General features: G+C 39.9%; 2 protein-coding genes across 2 annotated transcripts; one reads left to right on the forward strand and one right to left on the reverse strand.

Moving 5' to 3' along the window:
- Window positions 1–519: 519 nt before the first annotated feature.
- On the reverse strand, window positions 520–9,796 carry LOC140927491 (uncharacterized). The gene is made up of 2 exons (XM_073377150.1): window positions 7,911–9,796; window positions 520–1,559 (listed from the first exon to the last, which is right to left on the reverse strand). Exons 1-2 carry the CDS (start codon window positions 9,596–9,598, stop codon window positions 920–922), a joined length of 2,328 nt encoding a protein of 775 aa, XP_073233251.1. The 5' UTR covers window positions 9,599–9,796; the 3' UTR covers window positions 520–919.
- Window positions 9,797–17,564: 7,768 nt separating this feature from the next.
- Window positions 17,565–20,449, forward strand: LOC140926516 (uncharacterized). The gene is made up of 4 exons (XM_073376244.1): window positions 17,565–17,689; window positions 18,276–18,337; window positions 18,893–19,300; window positions 19,505–20,449. Exons 2-4 carry the CDS (start codon window positions 18,287–18,289, stop codon window positions 20,120–20,122), a joined length of 1,077 nt encoding a protein of 358 aa, XP_073232345.1. The 5' UTR covers window positions 17,565–17,689; window positions 18,276–18,286; the 3' UTR covers window positions 20,123–20,449.
- Window positions 20,450–21,588: the final 1,139 nt, after the last annotated feature.

Consider the following 21,588-nt stretch of genomic DNA (forward strand, 5'->3'; position numbering starts at 1 on the left):
CCCTCACGAAGAGCACGTCTCAAAACGTGGAGAATTGACGTAATGAACCCAGTTTATAATTAACACAAGTTTTTGAGAATGTGGTCAGTCGTTTTCGTCATTTAATTTCAGCACACTACGGCATCCTGATTTTGAAGTGACTAATCTAGTCTCAGCTCACGTGCTAACCAAGAAGCCTAAAGGGTGTGAATACGAGGTTCCTGACGAGGTGTAATGAGCTGTCCTGCAGCTGTATGGCTTATGGATGATTTATCATTCACCAAAGCTAACTTCATTCCCAGTGCTCTCTCCTTCACGTCCCTACGGAGAGAGACGAGTAGGAGAGAATCTTGGGAACGAGGTTGAACCAAAGCTAGCCTCTAGAAAAGGGCGGGAAAACCGTGGCGCCATTTTGCAGTTGTCACGTCTACTAGATCCTGCTAAATTACTTATTAATACGATCTTCCTTTACACCCGACCGGACTGGGCTAGTCTGTCCGAACGTCAAAGAGTGGTTAGAATAACAGTAACGGTCAAAACTCTATTTTTGGTCTTATCTTTATTCAGTTCAAGTATTAAATCGCCTTACCATCGTGCGTACAGCTACACGAAATATAGGCTTGTCTTAATACAATGCCCGCAAACAGTAAACTACTATGATCTATCGAGCCAATGGAACAATCTTTAAATATATACACCTGATTTTGGAAATATTGCGAGGCTGGCGAACATTGCATTTTTATAACAAATAATGCAATCAAGAAGAGCTATCAGAAATGTGCCTTTTTGACGGCCTTCTAAGCGGTGTGCGCTGCCGGAATAGTGCAAAAGTTAATATGAGTATTGCCTAAAAAATGTCAACAAACCGTTTTTTTTTTTCGACTGAATTGAAGTAATAAAACTAAGTACAGTAGTAATTCAATATTTAACTGTGCAGTAATTACTTTAAACTTGTAAATCTGTTCTTGTTTATTCCTCCCGTCCGAGGATTTCCCTCAACTGGTAAGCTGTGAGTGCGACCCAGGGACAATTTACAGTTTTTCTTTTGCTCGTCTTCCTCCTCCCATTTCTTTTTCATGAGTTCGTGTTTTTCCTTTGCTAATTGCACCATTTTTTCGGCCTGTTGTAATGCGTTTCTTTCTTTCTGCATCAGCCATTTTTCGTACTTTACTTGCGACATTCTCCTCCGCTGCTGCTTTTTGTCTTCCTCCTGTTTTTGATTTTCTTCCATTCCTTTCTCCTTCTCTTTCTCTCTTTCCATTTCCCGTCGCTTATCTTCCAGCCACTCGTCGAAAGTTTTCCCTTTAAGCAACTTAGCTTGTTTTTCGTTTGTTTTCGCCTCTTCCTGTGCGTTGGCAAAGATTTTTCTCAAGTGCGCTAGCTCTTTCTCGGAGAGCCACTGCTGGTAGGACATCCTCCGTGGATTCGTGGGAGACTGAGAAGCACTGTCTTTGTTCACAAGCTGCAATGATTCTTTTCTTACCGCTATCCAGGCGTTCCAGGGTCGATCTAGCCTTTCTTCGTCTTCCATGTCTGTGCGACAGCGCAGAGAGTCCGTCAAACTGACCTCACAAATGGATCTGGAGACAAAAAATTGACCACAGTTTTGAGCTTAACTAGTTATAATCCGACGGATATGCTCATACGTAAAACTGTTCTGGGTATCATCTAAACTTTTCCTGAGGATTAAAATTAAAATTACGGACAGAACCCAAATAAAGGCATCGAAAACTATATATGCTAAAGACTTAAGACACTACCAGAGGTCGTCGAACCACTAAGATAACAGAGAAGTACGTTTTTGACACAGTATGGAGAAACATACGTACTTAATTATGCTAATTTTGTATACATCCAAAATTGATTCAGAAATGTGGCCTTCTTTCGGGCGTGAAAACAAGTAACATATGCATTGAAACTATTCTACTAAGCCAGCCAGGTTAACGATCGGACAGGTCCTGGGCACGACGATATTTGATCTTTGAGAGCTCTCTACATTACTGATTTGTGAGATATAAACGAGCCATCAGTTGTAGATTGGAATCAGTTGCAAATACATCAGTCTGAGTTTTCTGCGCTTTTCACAAACACGCGAATTGCGAAGTTCAAAAGCCAACTAACGATTGCGTTTTTCGCTGCCGTCAATCCTAGTGGACCTCTTAGGAAACAAAACTATACTGAAACGCGTTCAAAAGGTCATGGTTTGTGATTTGTGATTGGTCAGGATCTCGATCCGTTTTGTGTGTCAAGGTTCTTTGATTGTGATCGTAATTATGATTGACGGCAGCGAAAAACGCAATTGTGAAGGCGGCTTATGAACTTTAGAGTTCGCATGTTTGTGAAAAGCGACGTAACCAATTAACTGTTTCTCGCGATATAAGTTCGCCAAATTGAACTCTTTGGCATGGGTTGTCTACAAAAAAGTGGGTGGGCTTCAAAAGAAACTGTTCAATGTTGACGAGTTTTGTTACATTAAACTACATGTATTTCAACCTCAATAGGAATATTGAAATGGTAAGTTTCATTGGAAGGCAAAAGTAAAAGAAAAACCTGACAACATCATCAACAACAACTGAAAAACACCAGAGACGAGATTCTCTCTTCAAAACGTCAAAGACAAGAAGTAAAATCCTCTAAAATTAATCCAATCTGGAATGCTGACACCAAAAAATGAAAATTTATCAGGAAAGAAAGTTCTAATGCTTTTTTTTTCGTGGTTTAGTAAAAACTGTGAGATGCTTTATCACCAAACAAACAGTCAGGATATGATAAGCCTTGACGACTGCAAATGATTCCGCGTAGTACTATTTCAAGAATGTTTTCCTTTGGTGATCTACTTTTAGTATATATCTGCCTAAAAATATGCCGTCTTGTGGTCTGATTGTTTAACTGTCGAATCTGAACTAGATTTTTAATTTTAAAGCGCGGCATTGTTCTTGTGACCACCTGCATAAAAAACGCAGTTCTAGCCTGTTGATACTGAGGGGCACACGGGCTAACTTGATTTTGGTGGCAAATTTGTACATTGTAGCACAACTGAGGTGGCGTTTGAGTTTAGATACCTTCGCGGAGATAATAATTGATGGCTTCCCACAATTTCATCCGTTTTGCTATAAGAGTCATTGTCAAATTTCCGATTAGATTTATCCGGCAAAATAAACAAAGTTGCCCCGGATTGTGATGCGGTTATCCGTTCGATCTTCCCGCCAAAAATTGCTGGCAAACTTCCTTGTGTTATACATTCCCGAGTTTAAAAATCAATTTATACATACACAATCGGGATTTTTTAGTTTGTTTGCTTGTTTATTTTGCACACATGCATCCAAAGAATTTTAAAAAAGGACTTGAAGTATTATTCTGGACCAAGCTTCAGCAAGGAAGAGTTTATATTAACCAGTACTCAACAAGCCTAAACAAATTAGTTAAGTACCGGCTGCCGATGACATTACCGTAAGCTTTCCGAGAGATCAAAATATCTGCATTTTTGTCGTGGATGTTTATTAAAAAATAATTGCTGTTGGCCTGTACAGTTTATCAGTAGTTGAATTTAGTTCTTTATACCGACATTTATTTACTAAATAAGCATGAAACTGACAGTTGATACCAAAATTATTTTTGAATGGTCTTTATCAAGCTAGCAGAAGCTGATAATCGTGTGGTCTGACCTATACTGGTACTTTAGATTGCTCTCATGATAGACATGATGAGCAAATCATGACCGATCAACTCCAAGTGTTTGCTTATTACCTACCGTGTGAAAAAGTGATTCGACTTGTCCACAAGTTGAGTTTTTTTGGCCCAGCAAGGCATGAGCAACGACGTCCCCCGAATTGAGCCGAATTTGTTACACTGATGAAAACAGACAAAGTGTCCATTTATTTCAACCTCAGGAAACTAACTCCGTGTTTGAAACATGCTTTTTGAGCAAACAAACTTCCAATTGAATTGGTCTTTAACAGATTGGCACTTCAGTCTGGGTCGAAGAAGATGGGAGAGTAAAATACTTGCCATTTTAATACAAAGAACTTAAAAAATAGATAGCCTGACCTCTGTAACACTGTTTCAATATAAGACGGGAAATGCAAAAGTTCATGACGGCCTTTTAGAAGATGTTTTGTTATGGAGGCCGAAGTCTTAATTTAAAGCTAGACTGTTCCTTTCTAGTTCATTCCCTATCTAAGAAATGCAAAACACTGTCGGTTGTTTTGGCTAGGAAAACGTTAAAGTGAATGTTAAAATTAATGTTGATACATTTTATTGCTGAGGTAATCCCGATACAACTGAATCGCTCAATTTGGAACCGAGGAAATATGCTGTTCAGCTCTCGAGCGAATCGTATCATCCCATGATTCTGTTTTTTAAAAAGGTACATTAGAATTATATAACAAACTGCGAATTTAAGTCTCGTTTTCCCTTTTAAGATGAAAAAACAAGTGCCTTTTCCCCCTAAAGTGAACAAAATTGCCTCGCATCTCTTCTCTCCTCAGGAATGTTCCCACGAAAAGTATCGCGTATATGACATAAATAGTTAGTCTCAAATCTGCTCATCAGGTTATCACTCAAAAGCTGATTATCTTTCTGGAATATAAATTTCTTACCGCTTTTTACGAACGGACCACCTATCTTCAATCCCCTCTTGAAGGCGTAGCACGTGAAATTCAGCAATTTCAACTCAACGATTCCCGCTCACAATTCAGCCGACAACTGACCAAAAAGCCGTGTAGGAAAGTTAATAAATATGAAGCAAGTAAAAAGGCCTTCATGTATTTGCACAAAGGTAATCTTTGTCCACACAGAGGAATTACAGTTGGAAATTTTAATATGTGTTTTGTGTGTTGAGATTGGTAGGCCAGTCTATTAAACATCACGTGCAACTAGAAGTTAATAGTCTTTGCACACAATTTGGTTTTTGTCATTAATACAACGGTTCGAAAAAGAAACTTTGAGCAGCACTCGAACCTTTTTTATTTCGCCATAGAGTTCGCCTTTGAGTTAACGAGATTACACAGCCACAAAAACAAGATTTCCTAATTTGATCAAGGCCTCCTGATTAAGAAAATTTCAAAACAAAAACTTTCTTAAAGTCCCGGATGTTGTGGATTATTTGCTTCTGAGACATTTACCGCACATGAAAATACAAAGAAAAGACAAATATATTATCCACGCGATTTCATTGGCTTGCTTCCGGTTCTTATCACGGGACAAGAACAAAAGCAAGTTCGTTTACAAAATAAAAAAAAGGTTAAAAGCTAAAATTCTCAATTATTGTCGATGGTTTTTCTACCAGCAGCCCCAAACTGTTAAAGTATAGAAATCCCTCTATTTGTTCAAAAAAGTGAACTTGACGAGAATAGCTTTGGTTCAGCGGGATCACTTCGGAACTAAAAACTTAGGAAAGGTAATGAATTGAAAACCTCGAACTTAATAATTACTAGCTGAAGTTAAGGCTTTAAGCAATTAATTTTCACGGCGGTTTTGGACCGGGTTCTAGGCTTCACTATTCGCCTCGCTCTGTTTTACTTTCATCACAAAGCTGTTTTAAAAATACTTTAATTGTTCCAAACAATCGTGTCCATCACGTCCAAGTTCAGGTTATTTTTGAAACATCTCGACTGAATTGTTCATTATTGTATCCGAATTCAAAATGTTCATACCGCTTCTATACGTAGCCTGTTCAAGCCTGTTCACAGACCCTCTAATTCCTCTTAAAAGTCCGCCGAGCGCGCCCGCGTGATAAAAATAAAAACTGAAGGAAATTAAATGACCGCTAGTGCAAGGGGGTAGGGGTGGGGGAAGAAGAAAATCTCGCGCTCCGCGCTCGTTGTCGCGCTTCGTGCTCGCCGATTGTCGAAAAGAAAAATAAAGCAACGTCTGTGTACAGGCTAGTCTATTCGTCCTAAGACGAGGCTTGCAGCGTACGTGATTCGGAGAAAAAGAACAATGAGGAACCGCTAAGCTAATAGTAAACAACTCAGCTTAAATGGAATTGTCGCCAGAGCTTATAAGGGGTGAACATTATCAAGACCCATTGTATGCCTATAGAAGTCTAGAGGGAACAAGCTGACCAGCACTAGCGTTTTTCTTTTCATGGTAGGCTCTTGCATTGCTTCCGCAGTGCATTGTGATGTCTCAGATGTCCTTGTGCCATTCCTGGTTTCAGGCTAGGGCCGAGGAAAGGGAGGACGGCGGGACCTAAGTGAACGTCACTGCGGAAGGAGCACTGCGGATTATTTCAAGCCCTGAGGTTGTGTATATAAGAAAAAAATCCGTTTATTTTGATGCCTAAGACAAACAGATTATTCAGCCGCACACTGACTCGAAAAACACGAGCTAAACTTTTGAAAGTCACGCTTTATAGGACAATAAATAGTGAATTCTCAGTTCGTCTCTTTGACGTTTCACTTAATTCCTGAATAAAACCGCCTGTTATTTGACGTGGCTCTTATATGGACTCTGAAGTATTACCAGTCAGATGAAAGCCATTATTGTTTATAGCCCTGTGAAGGTCATGTCTTGAAAAATTAAGTCATTGCGGCTGTCGGAAACGGTAACGTTTAATTGAAAACTCTTGAACAGTGATTTCCTGTCAAACTGTGTATTCTTGATCTTTCTCTGCAATGCAGCATAATTTGTATTTTGGACGAAATTTACGAGTAAAGATTGGCAAGAAAAGTAAGCCTAATCGAGTTCTGTTTTAACAAAACTAATGATGCAAAGCAACTCGGTCTCCCTGCTGTTTTCTACCCTCAGGTACATTAAAATTGATAACCTCTATTTATTCGTCTACGCTTTTGAAAACAACTTTTGTTTTTACGCTTGAATGAAAACATCCTTAACACCGAAACAAACACAACACTAGTTAATCTGACTAAAAGTTCTCTCAAGCGAGACTCGACAATCTGGTCACTAACATATGAAAGTTATAACTGACAGAAATCACTGTCGGTTTGGAGGTCCTTAGAGGGATCGTACTAGTAAGGATAACGAAGAAAGAAAGTCTTAACAAAAGAGTGAACAAAAGTGGAAACTGTTACTGAGAACATAACATGTAATTACATCTGCAGTGCAAATCCATCTAAAAATGCTTTCATTAAGAAAAGAGAAAACACGAACTTGTATGAATAGACAACTCACTGTAGGTTTGACCGCGGGAATAAAATAACAAAATTTGATGCCGTAACAAATTGGCACACTTGTGTTATTTCGCTTTCCTGTTTTTAAATATGGGGAAATATTCAAGAAATCGACTTGGACGTTCTATAACAACAACATACAGCGACTTAGGTCAACAACGCGGTATTCATGAAATAGATACGTGACTCAGCGAAACTATAGTTCTTCGTTTACGTAAAGCTGAAATCTGTCACGATCAGAGGCTCTTTAGTACCATGTAGCGTGTTAGAGACGAAAGTGGATCAATCACAAAAAAGTCACGAAGAAACTTCAAACCGGCTTAACAACAGCGGCATGAGTTGTCAATCTCAGTGTCACGGCTTTAATTCAATTCCATCAGAATTTTAGAGCTTGGTGTTCGTTGTAACTATTTATGCAATCAAAGCCACCTGTTTCGTAATCTGCAACACTATCTTCTATAAGCCTGTGCTTGATTATCTACCATGTAATGAAAATGTTTGTAGAACAAACGTGACTGTTTACAAAGCCAGCTAAACTTGAGAGAACTTTAAACTAAAACCTCATGGCACGCAATTGAGGTATAAAAATAAATATAAAAATTTTCCAGCTCCCACATGCTCCAAAATCAATGTACAACAAATATTTGCAGTTTCATTAGGGAAGGAGCGAAAATTTGTCTGTCAGAAGAAGACAAATTGAAGAAGTCTGAAAAACGTCCTTGCACTAACCCAAATGACAAAGTAGTGATAAAAGAGTGATTTACTGAATAAAGTCAAAACTGCTGTGGTAATACATACCTCGATTTTCCTCGTTTGTACATCCTAGGAGAGCTAGGCATTGCTGAAACATGGCTATCACCGCCGTGCGTCAGGTCAGTCGAAATCACAGCATCTCTCCTTGCACGACCCAGTCTAATTCCGTTTGTCCTGTTCAAACATGCAACCGGCTCTGAGCCACGTCTTTGATCCAACACGCGCGACATGTTTGGCGATAAGGGACAAACTCTGATACTGCCTGGGGAAGAGGGAGGTTTACTAGAAGGCTTAAACACCATTCTCCGAAGGGTTTGCGGAGATCCTGGTGCGCTCTTGCTGGTGAGAGGCTCCTCATCCGGGGACGGAATCAAACGCTCCTTCAGTGCAGCAGAATGGGGGGTGCCAATCGTCCGAACAACAGTTTGCTTCATTCTCTTGCTAAATGCGTTACCTGCATTGTGACTAACGAGAGTCTGGTTGTCTAATGGAGGAAGATGATTTTCATTTGGGCCTACTTCCTCATCCTCCTCTTGGTAGACATTGATCTGGGGGTAGCGCACCGTTCGCGCGCTTTTTGGCCTTCCCGATGGATCCTCGTTTACAAACCGCCGCCGAAGAAGATGTTGTTTCGGCGATAAATCAAGAGTTTGAGGCCTGTTAAGTCTAGGCGAAAGTTTCAAACTGTCATCAGAGCAGTCTGAGGAGAATGGGCTGGTTGCCCGCATTTGGTCACCACGTGCACCGCTATTAGATAAGCCATCTTGTTGACACACGCCATCTTTGGACTTTGGTGAATTTTTCTTCGGTTCCTTTTTTACGTCGAAAGCAAAGCTATCGCCCTCGTCACACTCGGTGATTACAAGTTCTCCATCCTCAAAACCGGCATTCTTTGGCATCCCTTGGTGGTTGTTTTCGCAGTCTTTCTGTGTTTCTTCCTGGTCAGTGTTGTCGTGTCGAGGTTTTGTTCCCTCCAGAGAGTCATCTGAGTCGACAGAATCGCATACATCGATTCCAGATTCATCGGAGTTCCTCTGTTCCCGCTCACCCTTTTCATAAAACAAGAATTTGTAAAGCAATCTTTCTGCATCCTGATTATTGAATCTCCGTGCAATATCAATCGGTGTCTCCCTATTGGTGTCTAGCTTTGATAATATTTCCTTTGATGGCTTGACCAAATGTTTCGCCACAAACTCCACGCAGTTTACCTTTCCACTTGCTACCGCAGCGTGAAAAAGATTCCTGCCGGACTCCGTGGCCGCCTGCTGATCGAAGTGAATGTCTAGTGTTCTAAGCCTTTCCAGTAGATTTTCATGCCCACAGCAGCAGGCGATGAAGAATCCGACGAAAAGCCTTTCTTCCTTGCTGATTTGCTGCATGGGCAGCTTAGCTCTTCTGCAAACGTTCTCTATTTCATTGTTCAAGGAAACGCAAATAAACTTGTTCCACCACACTGGCACTTGAACCACAATAACATCGTCAATTGTTTGAACAGTGTCTTTGAGCAGTATCCAGTCACTAAGTTCTATCTCTGGATTCTCCAAGGCGCTGACTCTCTGCAGGTTGGAAGGTATACCGAACTGTAACTCACATCCAAGCTTCAAGTCGCGAACAGTCGCGCAGTCAGTATTCCCAACCAATATCTTCGCTGTCGACCCGTTGGGCAACTCGATTATAACCACTTGATTAGAACAATCATTCTGTGATGGGGGCGCACACAGGTGGTTTGTCATCTCGCAACGATCGATAAAATTATTTCCTTCCACTTCTACTACAGGATAGAAAGTGTATTGCTCAATTGGCTCGACAATCCTGTGAAAAGACAGGGTCACGGTATCACGTCAGGAAGCTTTTGCCGTCATCCTAGCCGTGTCTGTATTTATGTGCTTCAGAACAAGCTGTTGACAATTGGTTGACTTTGTTATGCCCCGCTAGTCACGTAACCGCGAAGTGTGACGCTACTAATACTTTTCCGTTCTTCATTTCCGGTGGTTGACCAATCGACGTCAGTCTCAAATTGGTCTATACTTCCGAATCTTTCTCATTATTCTTTTATCAGGAATATCTACCCATTTCCGAATAGGCTAGACTCACTTTCTGCCTAGTCTATTTTCAGGCCCTGAAAGTTGTTGTGTTAAAAAATCGTTCTCCTAAATTTACGTGGAGAGTCAGGAGAATTAAATCGCAGTAAAGATTACGGTGTACGGTGTTCATGTCAGATGTGGTTTTCTCTTGTTTTCACTGAAAACAAGTTAGTGATCAAATATCTGTAAATAAGTAAGAACCTTAGGTCACAAATGACTAATTCCAAAGTCAGGTACGCCAGTTTTGGTTTTCTTTTTTTGCTTTAATTGAGAAAGAGTTGTTACATTCTTTCTTCAGTCTTCTACCTTTAGTAAAGAAAGAAAAGCATGATTTTTTTCCACAATGTAAGGTTCTTTTTTATGTTTTTTCAACGCAAAGCAATTTCGTGACACTGTAATTTCTGTCCATCAGGTGCGTATATAAAATATATTTACATGTTGGGGAAAACGACCCCTAAGGAATGGAACACCCTTTTCTTTTCTTTTTCTTAATTAGCACCATAATTAAGGAGCTTAAAATGTGGCACTTTTAATCGCGGTTTAACCTATTTTATATTACCTTTTTAGTGTGATATAAATGATTTAACCTGCTAGTCTGCCCACAAATCAACACACTAAAAATACAATGTCTGATTGAAATCTGACGTTATCTTCCTTTTGTGTTTTTTTATCCTTTACATTGATTTAGGATTAACTGCTTTTATGGATTTCTTTTACTAATCTTGACGTTGGTTCCAACAGAATCACTTATGACGTAAGTGTGACTCTCATTTCACTGCCGTGTGATAATTGTGTAAAGCGTAGGGGTTGGAAAAGTTATTTTATTTTACCAACCACAAGTAGCTTATCCATTTAAAATAACATGCTTTTTGAACCTGTGTTAGACCTCACTTTCTATTTCTAGACTCTACTGATCATGGTACATGTCATCTTTTTGTGCGATGAAATTGTGAGCCGGCACGTTCGTTTCTTGATAGGCAGATTAACCCTTTCAATTCTAATCGTCCTAATGGACTAAAAAAATTCAAATGTCCTTATTTATAAAATCCATTTGGCCTAAAGAAATAAATAGTACTTTGCAAACGTTTTACCAAAGAAGTTTTATTTGACTTGAAACACCTTGGGATTTCTAGCTCTTACGCCGTGGTCTAGTCTTGGGTGAAAGGAAGTTAACGTGCCGTACCCGTTTCGAGAAGAGGCTTCTCTGTTGCATGGCTTTCAGCGTTTACGAAGTCGTTCGTGTGGCTTGTCTATCGCGTAATTGGTTTGTTTACGCCCCGTGAGAAACGTTCAACGTTTAGCGTTTCTCACGGGGCGTAAAAAAACCAACTACGCGACAAACAAGCCACGCGAACGACTTCGTAAACGTTAAAAGCCATACAAGAGAGAAACCTCTACTGACAGGGTAAATGTGCCGTAGCAGAAATCACTGTGAACGGGGGCGGAGAGTGGTTCACCTTACTCCGATTGTGACAGCAAACAAATTCCAGTGCAAAAAAGGGAAATTGTTCACTACCATAAACTTAATGAAAATCGATCGCAAAGAAGGCTTGTGTTGTAATTACCCCAGAGAATTTACGTCTTTCTGTCCTCTTTTTACCTACTGTTCTAACATTTATTCAGCATTTACAGTGTTTCCTCCTAATGTTGGAAATTTCTTGCACATCTTGACTTTGTTTATCAAGATGGCTCAAGGAATTTTATTTTTTGTTTTAGACATCAAGCTCTTCAGTAACGACAAATTCAACGCTTTTCAGAATATGCTCAAGTTTATTTCGAAGACGTTCGGACATTTCGGAAATTTCCGGAAGCCTTCGGAATTTTTCAGATTATCTTCGGAAATCCCAGCATTCCCTGGCTGAAAATCCTTCAGTTGCGTCTCGAAAATTTTACCAGGTATGGTACAAGTAGCCAGACTAATCAGTGTAATTAAGTTCAGGATGGCACATACTAAACAAACTAACGTATGCCATTTTAAAACTCAGCGGGTAAGAATACCGATTAGTCAAAGCGACCACCCAATTTGTTAAGGTATTGTGACGGGGGGTGACAACTCTAACAAAGGCTGTTTGGGCAGTCCTATGAATAACTTTATGTCCTCCCGGAAATTTCGTCGACCCTCCCGAATTTTTCGGTGGCATTCCCCATAAATGTTTAACTTCCCAAAATTGTTTTAACAATTAAAATTAAAATTTCAATTAGCAGCTTCTTGTTAATTATCTAACCTTAGTTATTTTTTCGTTAGAGGGTATCATGTTAACACAGAAAGACTGTCAAACTTTTTAAGTATATATAAATCGATTTTTTTTTTATTTTTAATCACCGACGAATCAGGCGAGCGCTGAAGGGGCCAACCACTAGGGGGGTCTGGGGGCATGCTCCCCCAGAAAATTTTGAAATCTTGGTGCTCTGAAACGCCGTTTCTAGTGTTCTGAGAGGACAAATTCTGTCCAAAATGTTCTCTAAATCAATTGTCCTTTTTATGCTTATTTTTATTGGCGTGACTTCGCGTAGAAGTAGTCGATTTTATTTTATACAAGTTGTGCGGTTTTTGAAATTGCTCTGGAAATCACTTTCAGCTAAGTATAGTCTGTGTGGTGTCATTGTATGAGTATCATAAGAATTCATTTGAAAATTTCAGAACTGTCGAAATCTGGAATTTTCCTATTCCGAACGCATATTGATCAGGATTCGGGATTTTTGAGTAAAATCGGAAGGACCCCGACGAGATCAGGATGATTAAAGAGTCTTCACAGACATACTATTTTTTATGGCCTCATGTGCGTTTAACAAGGTTAAATGAGTTTCGTTTTTTTCTTACGTACTTCTAACGTACTTTTTCCAAGTTTTCCAGTATGCAATCAGTGGAATGTACTCCTAAAACTCGTTAACATGCAGCGTAAAAATACCCCTGAACTAATGAATGATGGGATCTGGTGTGAACTGATAGTATGTGCCTTGCACCGACCCTTGCACCGGTACGGTTCGTGTGTCAATCCGCTGGGGATTGCACGTGGTCAATCGCACTATATTATTGGAAACGTTGCTGATTAAGCCGTTTTTAATTGTCAAAATACAAGGAATACAGCGTATCGGCACAGGGTGCATATCACTGTATACATATTGTTTGATAACATGTAATATCAAATCTTTGTTCAATGTCCCGAAAATATCTCATATTTCCCGAAAAATTTCCCAGGTTTCCCGATCCCCGGCAAAATCTCCAGATTCCCGGAATAAATTTGTTTTTCTCCCGAAACAGCCCTTGTTAGAGCTGTCACCCCCCGTATTGTGATCGCTTACAAGAGTTCCCAACCATTAGATAGTCAGTTTTCTTGGGAAAATCTGGCCGCTTAATTTTTTTTATAGGTGGTCGCATATGACGATGCGAGTTTGTAAGAGTCGGATATATAACTTAGAGTTTTGGAATTACAACGCAGTAAGCCTAGTCTAAACAGTGTTATTTTTAAGGACTTTAGCCCTTGATGGTCCTTAAAGATTTAATTGGCAATGATTCAAGAACAAATTATCTCTGAAAATGTGTACGGAAGGGTAGGGCATGCCATTCTCTGTGTGCTGTACGCTGACTTATAATCTGGCAATTCCTGATCCGTTTGCCTAACACCTACTCAATTGGCACCAACTTACACTTACTACAACTGATTAATAGTGTCATTCTCCAAATTTTCCTTTTTTTAAAAGTCCTTTTGTGGGAATGTTCATCAGAAACTTCGTTAGAGTCTGAGTCCGGTGGAGGCTCGTAGAGTTTCCGTAACAAAAAGGTTTGAAGCAAGCTACGGTCAATTTCGTATGCAAAAACTGTCCATTTTGTGGACGGCAAAAGCGTTGTTGAGCTAATCCATATAATCTTTGTAAAAATTTGATCTAAAAGCATTTTAGAAGTGGAGATCTTACTTGTTTAAAGAGAATTATGATTTCAAATCCGTAAGAATAGAAAATAAGTCTTTCCTGAAGATACCAGAGAATAACTGCCTTAAACGGTTATAATTACCGGGCGATTATAATGGAATTCGAAAATACCAAGAAGTTCTTGACACTCATTAAAAGCTAAATACATTAGCTTATTCATTTGGTTTAAAAATATTTTACATTGTTACCCTGAAAATTCGTAACACTCAGTAGTCAATGGAATACGCAACATTAATCGGACTCTTTTGGATTGTAACAGCCTCAAAATCTTACTTAACTGGGAAAAAGCAGGGAGTTCAGTAGCCTTAGCTTTGATTAGCTGAGAACTAATTATTTGTTTCCAAGTTAGTTTATAGCCTAAAAAACACACTGAAAACAGATGCCATAATTCAATCCAGCATTTTCTCATTTTTCAAGCCGAGTACGCCAGTGTGAGAAATTTGCTGAAGAAATATGCGAATCCAGTCAAACAAAACAAGCGACTCTGCATTGTGGACAGTGCAAGGGGTAGTTGCAATCCGATAATTCCGGCTGGGAAATCCAGAACTAATCTGATTATAACGGAAAAAATATGTTTGGACCGCCTTTCTCAGTCTTTACGCAGAACACCCTTGATCTGTTTCCTTTTCCTTTCCATGAGTTATTAAGAATAACTCAAATCTTTCTTTGCCTTTTATTTACTTGAGCTGATATCTGGCATATAGTATTACTATTTATGCCATCGCTAAGTGGCAACGAGCATGGATTTTACCTAAACGTGCGCGCTGTTCAGTTTGTTTAGAAATGTCATGAATTACCGTAATTTACAAAAAATAGTTTGAACTCAATTCGATTGCATGAGCAAAAATTACCTTGAAAATTGTGAACTAAACTGTTCTACTGTATAAAGAATTTGAAATCCTGACTTAACATAGCATATTTTTGGAGATATTGAAGTTCGTGTTTTTGTCCGAAGTTGTGCACAGGTGATTTTAGTGGCCATTTAGTGGTCTTCTAAGAGAACTTAGAATCCTCGAAAAATCATATTTAAGTCCGCGAATATTCAACGTACAGATTTAACTTTGGTCTCCTTTTAAAGCTTAGGAAGTCTACTTTTCAGGAAAAAAAAAAGATTTATGGTGCACCGATAAAGCCTTCCGAATTATTTTGCGTCAAGGACATAATACAAGTTTGCGGCGTTATTTGTTGACTTCACACTAGAGCTTCAAGTAAAATGTAAGTGTACTTAATTGGAACCTACTTCGAGTGTGAAGGGGTAAAGTGTACCTGCTTCAACTTTACTTGGTTACCATGGAAACGTTCGTGGTTCAAAGAAGCAGAATTTCGCCCTGAAGGTGTTTAAAAACGGGCAATAAAATACGTGCAACTTGTCTTGCAACATTGCAGCAGAACAAGTTGAATAGCGATGTTTCACGTTTTACCAACCACATCAAACCTGTCTTGCAACAAATCAGATTGTTAACAAGTTTGATCGTAAGTGGTAAAACGCGCAACATCGCTTTTCAACTTGTTCTGCTGCCGAGTTGCAAGACAAGTTTCACGTTTTTTGTTGCCCGTTTTTACGCACCTTGGTAATGTAAGGTAACTTTTGTGACGTAATGCAAAACAGAGAACGCATTGTTTTCGAGAGAACACGTGATACAGAACAGAGAATCCACAAGCCGTGTGCGTGTTTGTGAGTCTCGTGCTCATCCCGTCTTCAATCAATCGTCGGGTGGATTAATTTGCATCATTTGCATCATTTGCATCATACGCGTACAGCTGGCGCATTTGCCGGCTGGAACTTTTTATATTGCCTGCCGCAGAAAAAATAATTGTTGGCACTAGAAGCAAAGTTAGTAGTTCAAGTAAGAACTTGTTCAAGTGCATTTGGAAATCTTAAATCGCTCTATAGAAAACATAGCTTCACACCTGTTGACAAAGTAAATTACTTGAAGTAAACGCTGTCAATAGACCTATTTGGCTAAAGATACGGAAAAACGGGCAACAAAAAACAAGCAACTTGTTTTGCAACATTGTTGCAAAAACAAGTTGAAAAAAACATTGTTTCAAAACAAGTTGAATAACGATGTTGCGCGTTATACCACCCACATCAAACCTGCCTTACAACAAATCAGGTTGTTAATAGGTTTGAACATGGGTGGTAATTAAAACGCTTAGCATCGCCATTCGACTCGTTTTGCAGCAATGTTGCAAATCAAGTTGCACGTTTTTTGTTGCCCGTTTTTCGATACCTTTTTGTTACATCGACTCGAGATTCATTCTGCCTTGGACATCCGCACACGGCTTTATAAGGCTGCCGCCACGAAGCCTCGCGTCTTCGCGAGGCTGCTCGTTGGCAATAAAGAGGACTGGAGTTATTGATTGACTTATTAACTCCTTCTAAGGTCGACTGAGATCGAAAAACCGTTAGCGGACATTCCATTCTATACAGTGTATCTACTTTTAGGAAAAGGTTCTGCTCTCTAACTTCAATTGGCGGAATAATTTTTGCATAGGGTCTACATGAACTTGCTCAAAGTGTAAAATTACAAACCTTGACTCTCCTCTCAGGCTTAAAATTGAAAATGCTGCGGAAAATATCTTTTGTTGTCTAATCCTCTGCCACTTGCGTACTGAACAAAAAATGTGCTCTTTGATGTCTCGACTCCTTTTTTACGCCACAGTCCCCTCTACTACTGTGATTAGGCTTTCCTGTATAAATTTTGCATCTTCTTTAATTTGTAGTGAACCCCTAAAAATCTGGTTATAAATGCATAGAATAGCCTTTTTTACTGATCTAGCTTAAGCAAAAGAGCTTAACAGACTAACTCAACAGATAGTACAACAATCCAATTACTTCTGTATCTTCTGCTGAGAAACACAAAAATTATGTTGACCTCGATCCAACTGTTATCAGTTAAAGTTTTTCAGGCAATTGTTTCTAATCGCGAGTTTTCCTGACCCATCGCTGTTAATCTGTCCAAAGTTCGGACATTGAGGCGTTCAGTCAGCCGATTATAAGACTTGGTAGATAAAAAAATCGGATCATTTCTGCGTGTACTGGAACACAAAAATTTTCTTCGCTTTTTAAATACATTTGTTATCAGCAAGAGAGAGGAGAGCTAAGTTTTCGCATAAGTGCCTAAGCGTCCTGTCCTTATCCCGACTCGGCGTTATCATGGAAAAAAGAACAGAACTGGATTTGTCTTGGGATTGAAATACTATTTAAGAAAATTAAAAGTAGCCTTCTCTTTTTCTTGAACACTAATTTAATTAACGCAGTTTCTTCAACCAACTCGTAGTGCGTGACGCCTACTCACGGTCCACGGGAAAATATACCTTGGACCAGGGGCAGGTTCTCAAAAGTCCCGGATAATTAGGGGACCCAGCAAGCTCTTGTTGTTTGTGTTCAAGACCGAGATTTCAATAGATTTGCCTTCAATTTTAAGTATCTAAAAGGTGTCCAAAGAAACTGTATTCTTATCCATTTTCAATTTTGCAAACCGTAGCATCTAAGCTTTGTTCGCCATGTGAACTGCCAAGAAGGCATTCATTTGTCTTTCTCAGATGAACAAAGTCGAGTCCGTAGAATCTAATTCTCTTTACCTTTTGGCTATTTTTGGAAAAAATACTTATGCAGACTATGACGTCATACGCTTGTTACCCGCAAAGATTTGTGGATCTTAATCTTACAGCCATTTCAGCCATGAACAATTAATGGTGACCACTAACTTTATCGCCGATCCATAAAGTTAATAACTCAGAAAAGTGCCCGATTGCTGAGTATGATTTGATTTTAGAACTGAAGTTAGTTCTGCCACTGAGCGGGTAGGTGGTTGATATGTTAGTTCATGGTTTTCGCTTGCATCTCTCGGTCAGGCGTCATGAGTGCCGTTTAATCGGTTTCAACGATCATTTAATAGCATCATTAGCTCATATAGCGCCTTCCAAGCTTAATAATTTGAATTATCGCGTATGGGGCACCTACGAGTGACCTACTACATGATAGCAAGATTTCATGTAGTTTCTTTCATTATATAGTTATATTTTTGTAGTTTATCGCATTAAGCGTTTTATTGCTCTTCAGTAAATCTGGCGTTCTTATTCTCAAGTAACTCTTTGTTTTCTTCTAAACAGGTTGACTGCACTTTTAGTCGCCTAGCGCATAAGTTTATATATTCCTATATTTTACAAGGCACTTAGATACTGTAATACCAATGGACATCTTGATGGAAGACGGCTAAAAAAAGCAAAGCAGACAAAAAAAAATTTAAATCAAACAACCGACTTAAATAAAAATAACTCAACGAATTAACTCGGAAAACTGTTTCTTTTGTTGGCTGACGTGAAAGAAACCAGAACCCTCTTTTAAAGTTTTACCGCCTTTAAAACATTTTCACTTCTTTCTCCGCAGATCGAGTGATCATGGAATATTTCCAGGTTCTTTTGTTTTTGAAGCTAGTTGTCGTAGTAAAGGTTAGTAAAAATAAAATTTATTACAACCGGCTTTAGCCATGATTGAGACAGGATAATAAACTTTACGAAGAATCCAACTGTTGCTTGAAAGACACTAGAGGATATTTTATGAGTTTTTTTTTGATATTTTCTAGCTTTAGAGCCCCTTTGTCACTCGTAAGGATCTTGAACCTGCTCATACCTGCTGCAGCTGCAGGTGTCCTGCGCGCACGAAAGCTCTCGTGGCATGGGGTACTCGTAATTTAGACGTTGTTAGCAAGGACCAGCAAAACAAAACAAATGGGCCAGGTCCAAACACAGGATATTATTGCCAAGGCCAAAAGCGAGGTTCTCGTTGGATCTTTTAAGAAATGTTTTTCTGTAGTAAGTCAACTTTCGCCAACTGGCAAAAAGCAAACTGGATTTCTCCTAAAAAAGGGAACTTAAGCTGCGATCAATTGAAAACCAATAATTGGTCAGCGAAAAACTTTACATAGATGTCCAATAACCCTATTAAGCAATCTCAAGTAAGCTGTTACTTGTTAAAATCTTATAAATTCATATTTCTCTGTTTAGCTCGTTCAAATTCCCAGAGAGCAATGGCCTCGACTTGGTGATGAAGTGACCCAAGACATTCTTGATTCTGTCCAAGCATTCGACCTTCTCAACGAGGAACTACATCTGGGGTTTTTCATCAGGGGTGTATCCGGTCCTCCAGGAGCCTCGGGACCAAAAGGTCCAATGGGTTCTCCCGGACTTACGGGTTCTCCGGGTTTGCCAGGTTGGCAAGGACCTCCTGGTAAACTTGGTCAACGGGGACTGACCGGACCACGCGGACCTCCTGGTCCTCCTGGGCCCCCAGGGATAAAAGGTGACATAGGACTAGGCGGATTGCCAGGACAAGTCGGATTTCCAGGATCCCCAGGAAATCCTACGTGGCAGATACAAACGGAGATATTTACACCTTACTATACTGTGGAAACGGTAGGTTGAAACAGGTTGCGTAATTACGACATGATTGTATGAAGTCATTGATCAGGGAACTTAAGTTAACTAGCCCGCCAGTTGCGTTCTTTATCCCATATCCTTTCACCTTTGCTTTACCAGGATCCCATAAGCTCCTGGCTTTACACAATGTTACTTAAACAGCTTCAGTCAAGGATTTTTTTAAATATCTTTATTTTACAGAACGTGACAGTGATATGCGCTGGCAAACGTGCGTTACTACAATGCAATCCTGGCAAGATGGTCAAAGTAACGCAAGCTCGGTGGGGAGATGATACCTCGGTGCCGTGTGCAAACTCCACATATCCTGGCACAGTCCTTCTACCGCGGACAACTACTATAGACTCAAGTCAGGTGACAGACCAAGTAAGGAACCGCTGCTCAAAGGAACAGAAATGTGAAGTGGAAGCAAGCGGTCCTTTTCTTGGCGAAGGAACTGTTGGTATTCCAAGTTCCGCAAAGTACCTCAGAGTCTGGCATGAGTGCATTCCTGATGCCTCTGACATCTTGACTTCGTGGAGAGCAAAAAGAGACGTCAGAATGCAAAGAAGAGGATTCTCCGCTTCTAAACCGAGTGGCACTGGACCCGAACGTTTGAAGTCGTACGAGGAGGGCGTGGAAACTAGTGGTTCCTTAAGGGTGCAGCAGAGCTTTTTGGGGGGCAAAAGCAACAAGCAAATCATAGCCAATAGGAATGAATCCGTGGCAAGAAAGGAAAAGAGGAACGGCGGAAGTCAGGAGAGTGCAAATCTGGCCAGAATGCTGGATAAACTGTTAGCACCATCCTCTCTAAACAAGTGAATGTTAAAAAAGAGAAAAGATATTTCACAAGTGTAAATAAGTCGTGAGTAGTTTCAAATTATCGTAGTCATCCCATAGGCGGAGCGGTTGTCTACATATCGAATCCCTAGGAGTTGGGTAACTCCCCTCTGTTATACATTCAAGTATGCTTGGCTACCGCAAGTCTCATCGAGTATTCGAGCTGTATAGCCATTTTGTGATTGGATAAAAATTAGCAGTTAACGGGTCGGCCTTTTATCAATAACGCAATTTTGTCACTACCGCCACATAAAAAAGTATGAGCACTGTTGCCAGTGAAATACGTTCTGATGAATGTTAAAAATAAATTTGGTGCCGATCGATCATTCTTTTATGCTGTCGTTTCTTCCACGTTATTTTTCGGAAAACCTCTGATTTTTGGGTTTGGTTTGTGGCGCGCCAGTACATCTCCGACCCACGCTATCTTCTGTGAAGTTTAATTCACTATCTGACATTGTAAGAACTTAAAATAAATAGGAAGTTGAGCGCTTTTGGGTCTCCCCTGTTAGGAAAACAGAGTTTAGGGGTGGGTGTAGCACACTTGACATCTTTGTTTATTTGTGACTTATAGTTTTATGGCTGTCATTTGGTCTCAAAATATGCTATTTTGATGGCCTACGGCCCAGTCGTCCAAGTTTGTCCTAGGATTAATGAAGTCATTCATTTGTCCATTTCCTTCCTCTTTCCTTCCTTTCTTTTCCATTTCCTCCCTCCGTTTCTTTCTCCCCTCTTTCCTTCTTCTTTCTTCATTCATGATACTGATATATCGTAAGTTACCAGGCCATTTTATCAAAAAATGTTTACAAGAGCTTTGAAAACCTAGTATTATTCTATTACGAAATACTAAAAAACAAAACGCAAGGCACTTGTTTTAAGATGACAGTGAGAAAACAGCCGACATTTCGCGCTGCAACCGTGACTGGTTTCCCCGTAATATGACGCCTGAGAAACGAGCCCAGAAATTTCAAACTGATGACGCGTCACTACCCAGATCTGGGCTGAGTGATTTGTTTGATCGTGCCGCGAGGGAAATTTGCTTCAACCATCTGGAAAGTGATCATGAAACGTCATCAGTGGAATTCCTGCGCTTGCTCCTTATACGAACCGCGAGATGTCCGCTGTTTTCTCAGGCCAATTTTGAGATTGGTTGGCACTCCGTATATTTTTGCAAATATTAGATGTAAAATGCGAGAAAAGTGTCGGTAATCTTGCCTGAAATTTCATCCGATTACTTCGAGTCGTTATTACTCCCTCGGTAGTTGCTGAGAGGAGAAAACGACTCGAATTCAGGCTACCCACGAAAAGGGCTGGCACTAGCACCCAGTCTTTCCCCTCCTTTCTTGGCGGGAAAGTTGTAAACATGGCGGAATCCGTGACGATGTGTCGATGCGACGATCATGAAACGCAATAGACGAACTTTCTAATAGAAAACAACAAAGATGATTGGG

This window comes from Porites lutea, chromosome 2, assembly GCF_958299795.1.
Source record: "Porites lutea chromosome 2, jaPorLute2.1, whole genome shotgun sequence".
Lineage (NCBI taxonomy): Eukaryota > Metazoa > Cnidaria > Anthozoa > Scleractinia > Poritidae > Porites > Porites lutea.

Excerpts from the sequence above, each read along its gene's own strand:
- LOC140927491 (XM_073377150.1), bottom strand. The coding sequence starts at position 9,598 with ATGACAAACCACCTGTGTGCGCCCCCATCACAGAATGATTGTTCTAAT. Across the intron at positions 1,560-7,910 it reads TACAAACGAGGAAAATCGAG|ATCCATTTGTGAGGTCAGTT; the intron begins GTATGTATTACC and ends TTTTGTCTCCAG.
- LOC140926516 (XM_073376244.1), top strand. The coding sequence starts at position 18,287 with ATGGAATATTTCCAGGTTCTTTTGTTTTTGAAGCTAGTTGTCGTAGTA. Across the intron at positions 18,338-18,892 it reads AGCTAGTTGTCGTAGTAAAG|CTCGTTCAAATTCCCAGAGA; the intron begins GTTAGTAAAAAT and ends TTCTCTGTTTAG. Across the intron at positions 19,301-19,504 it reads CTTACTATACTGTGGAAACG|AACGTGACAGTGATATGCGC; the intron begins GTAGGTTGAAAC and ends TTTATTTTACAG.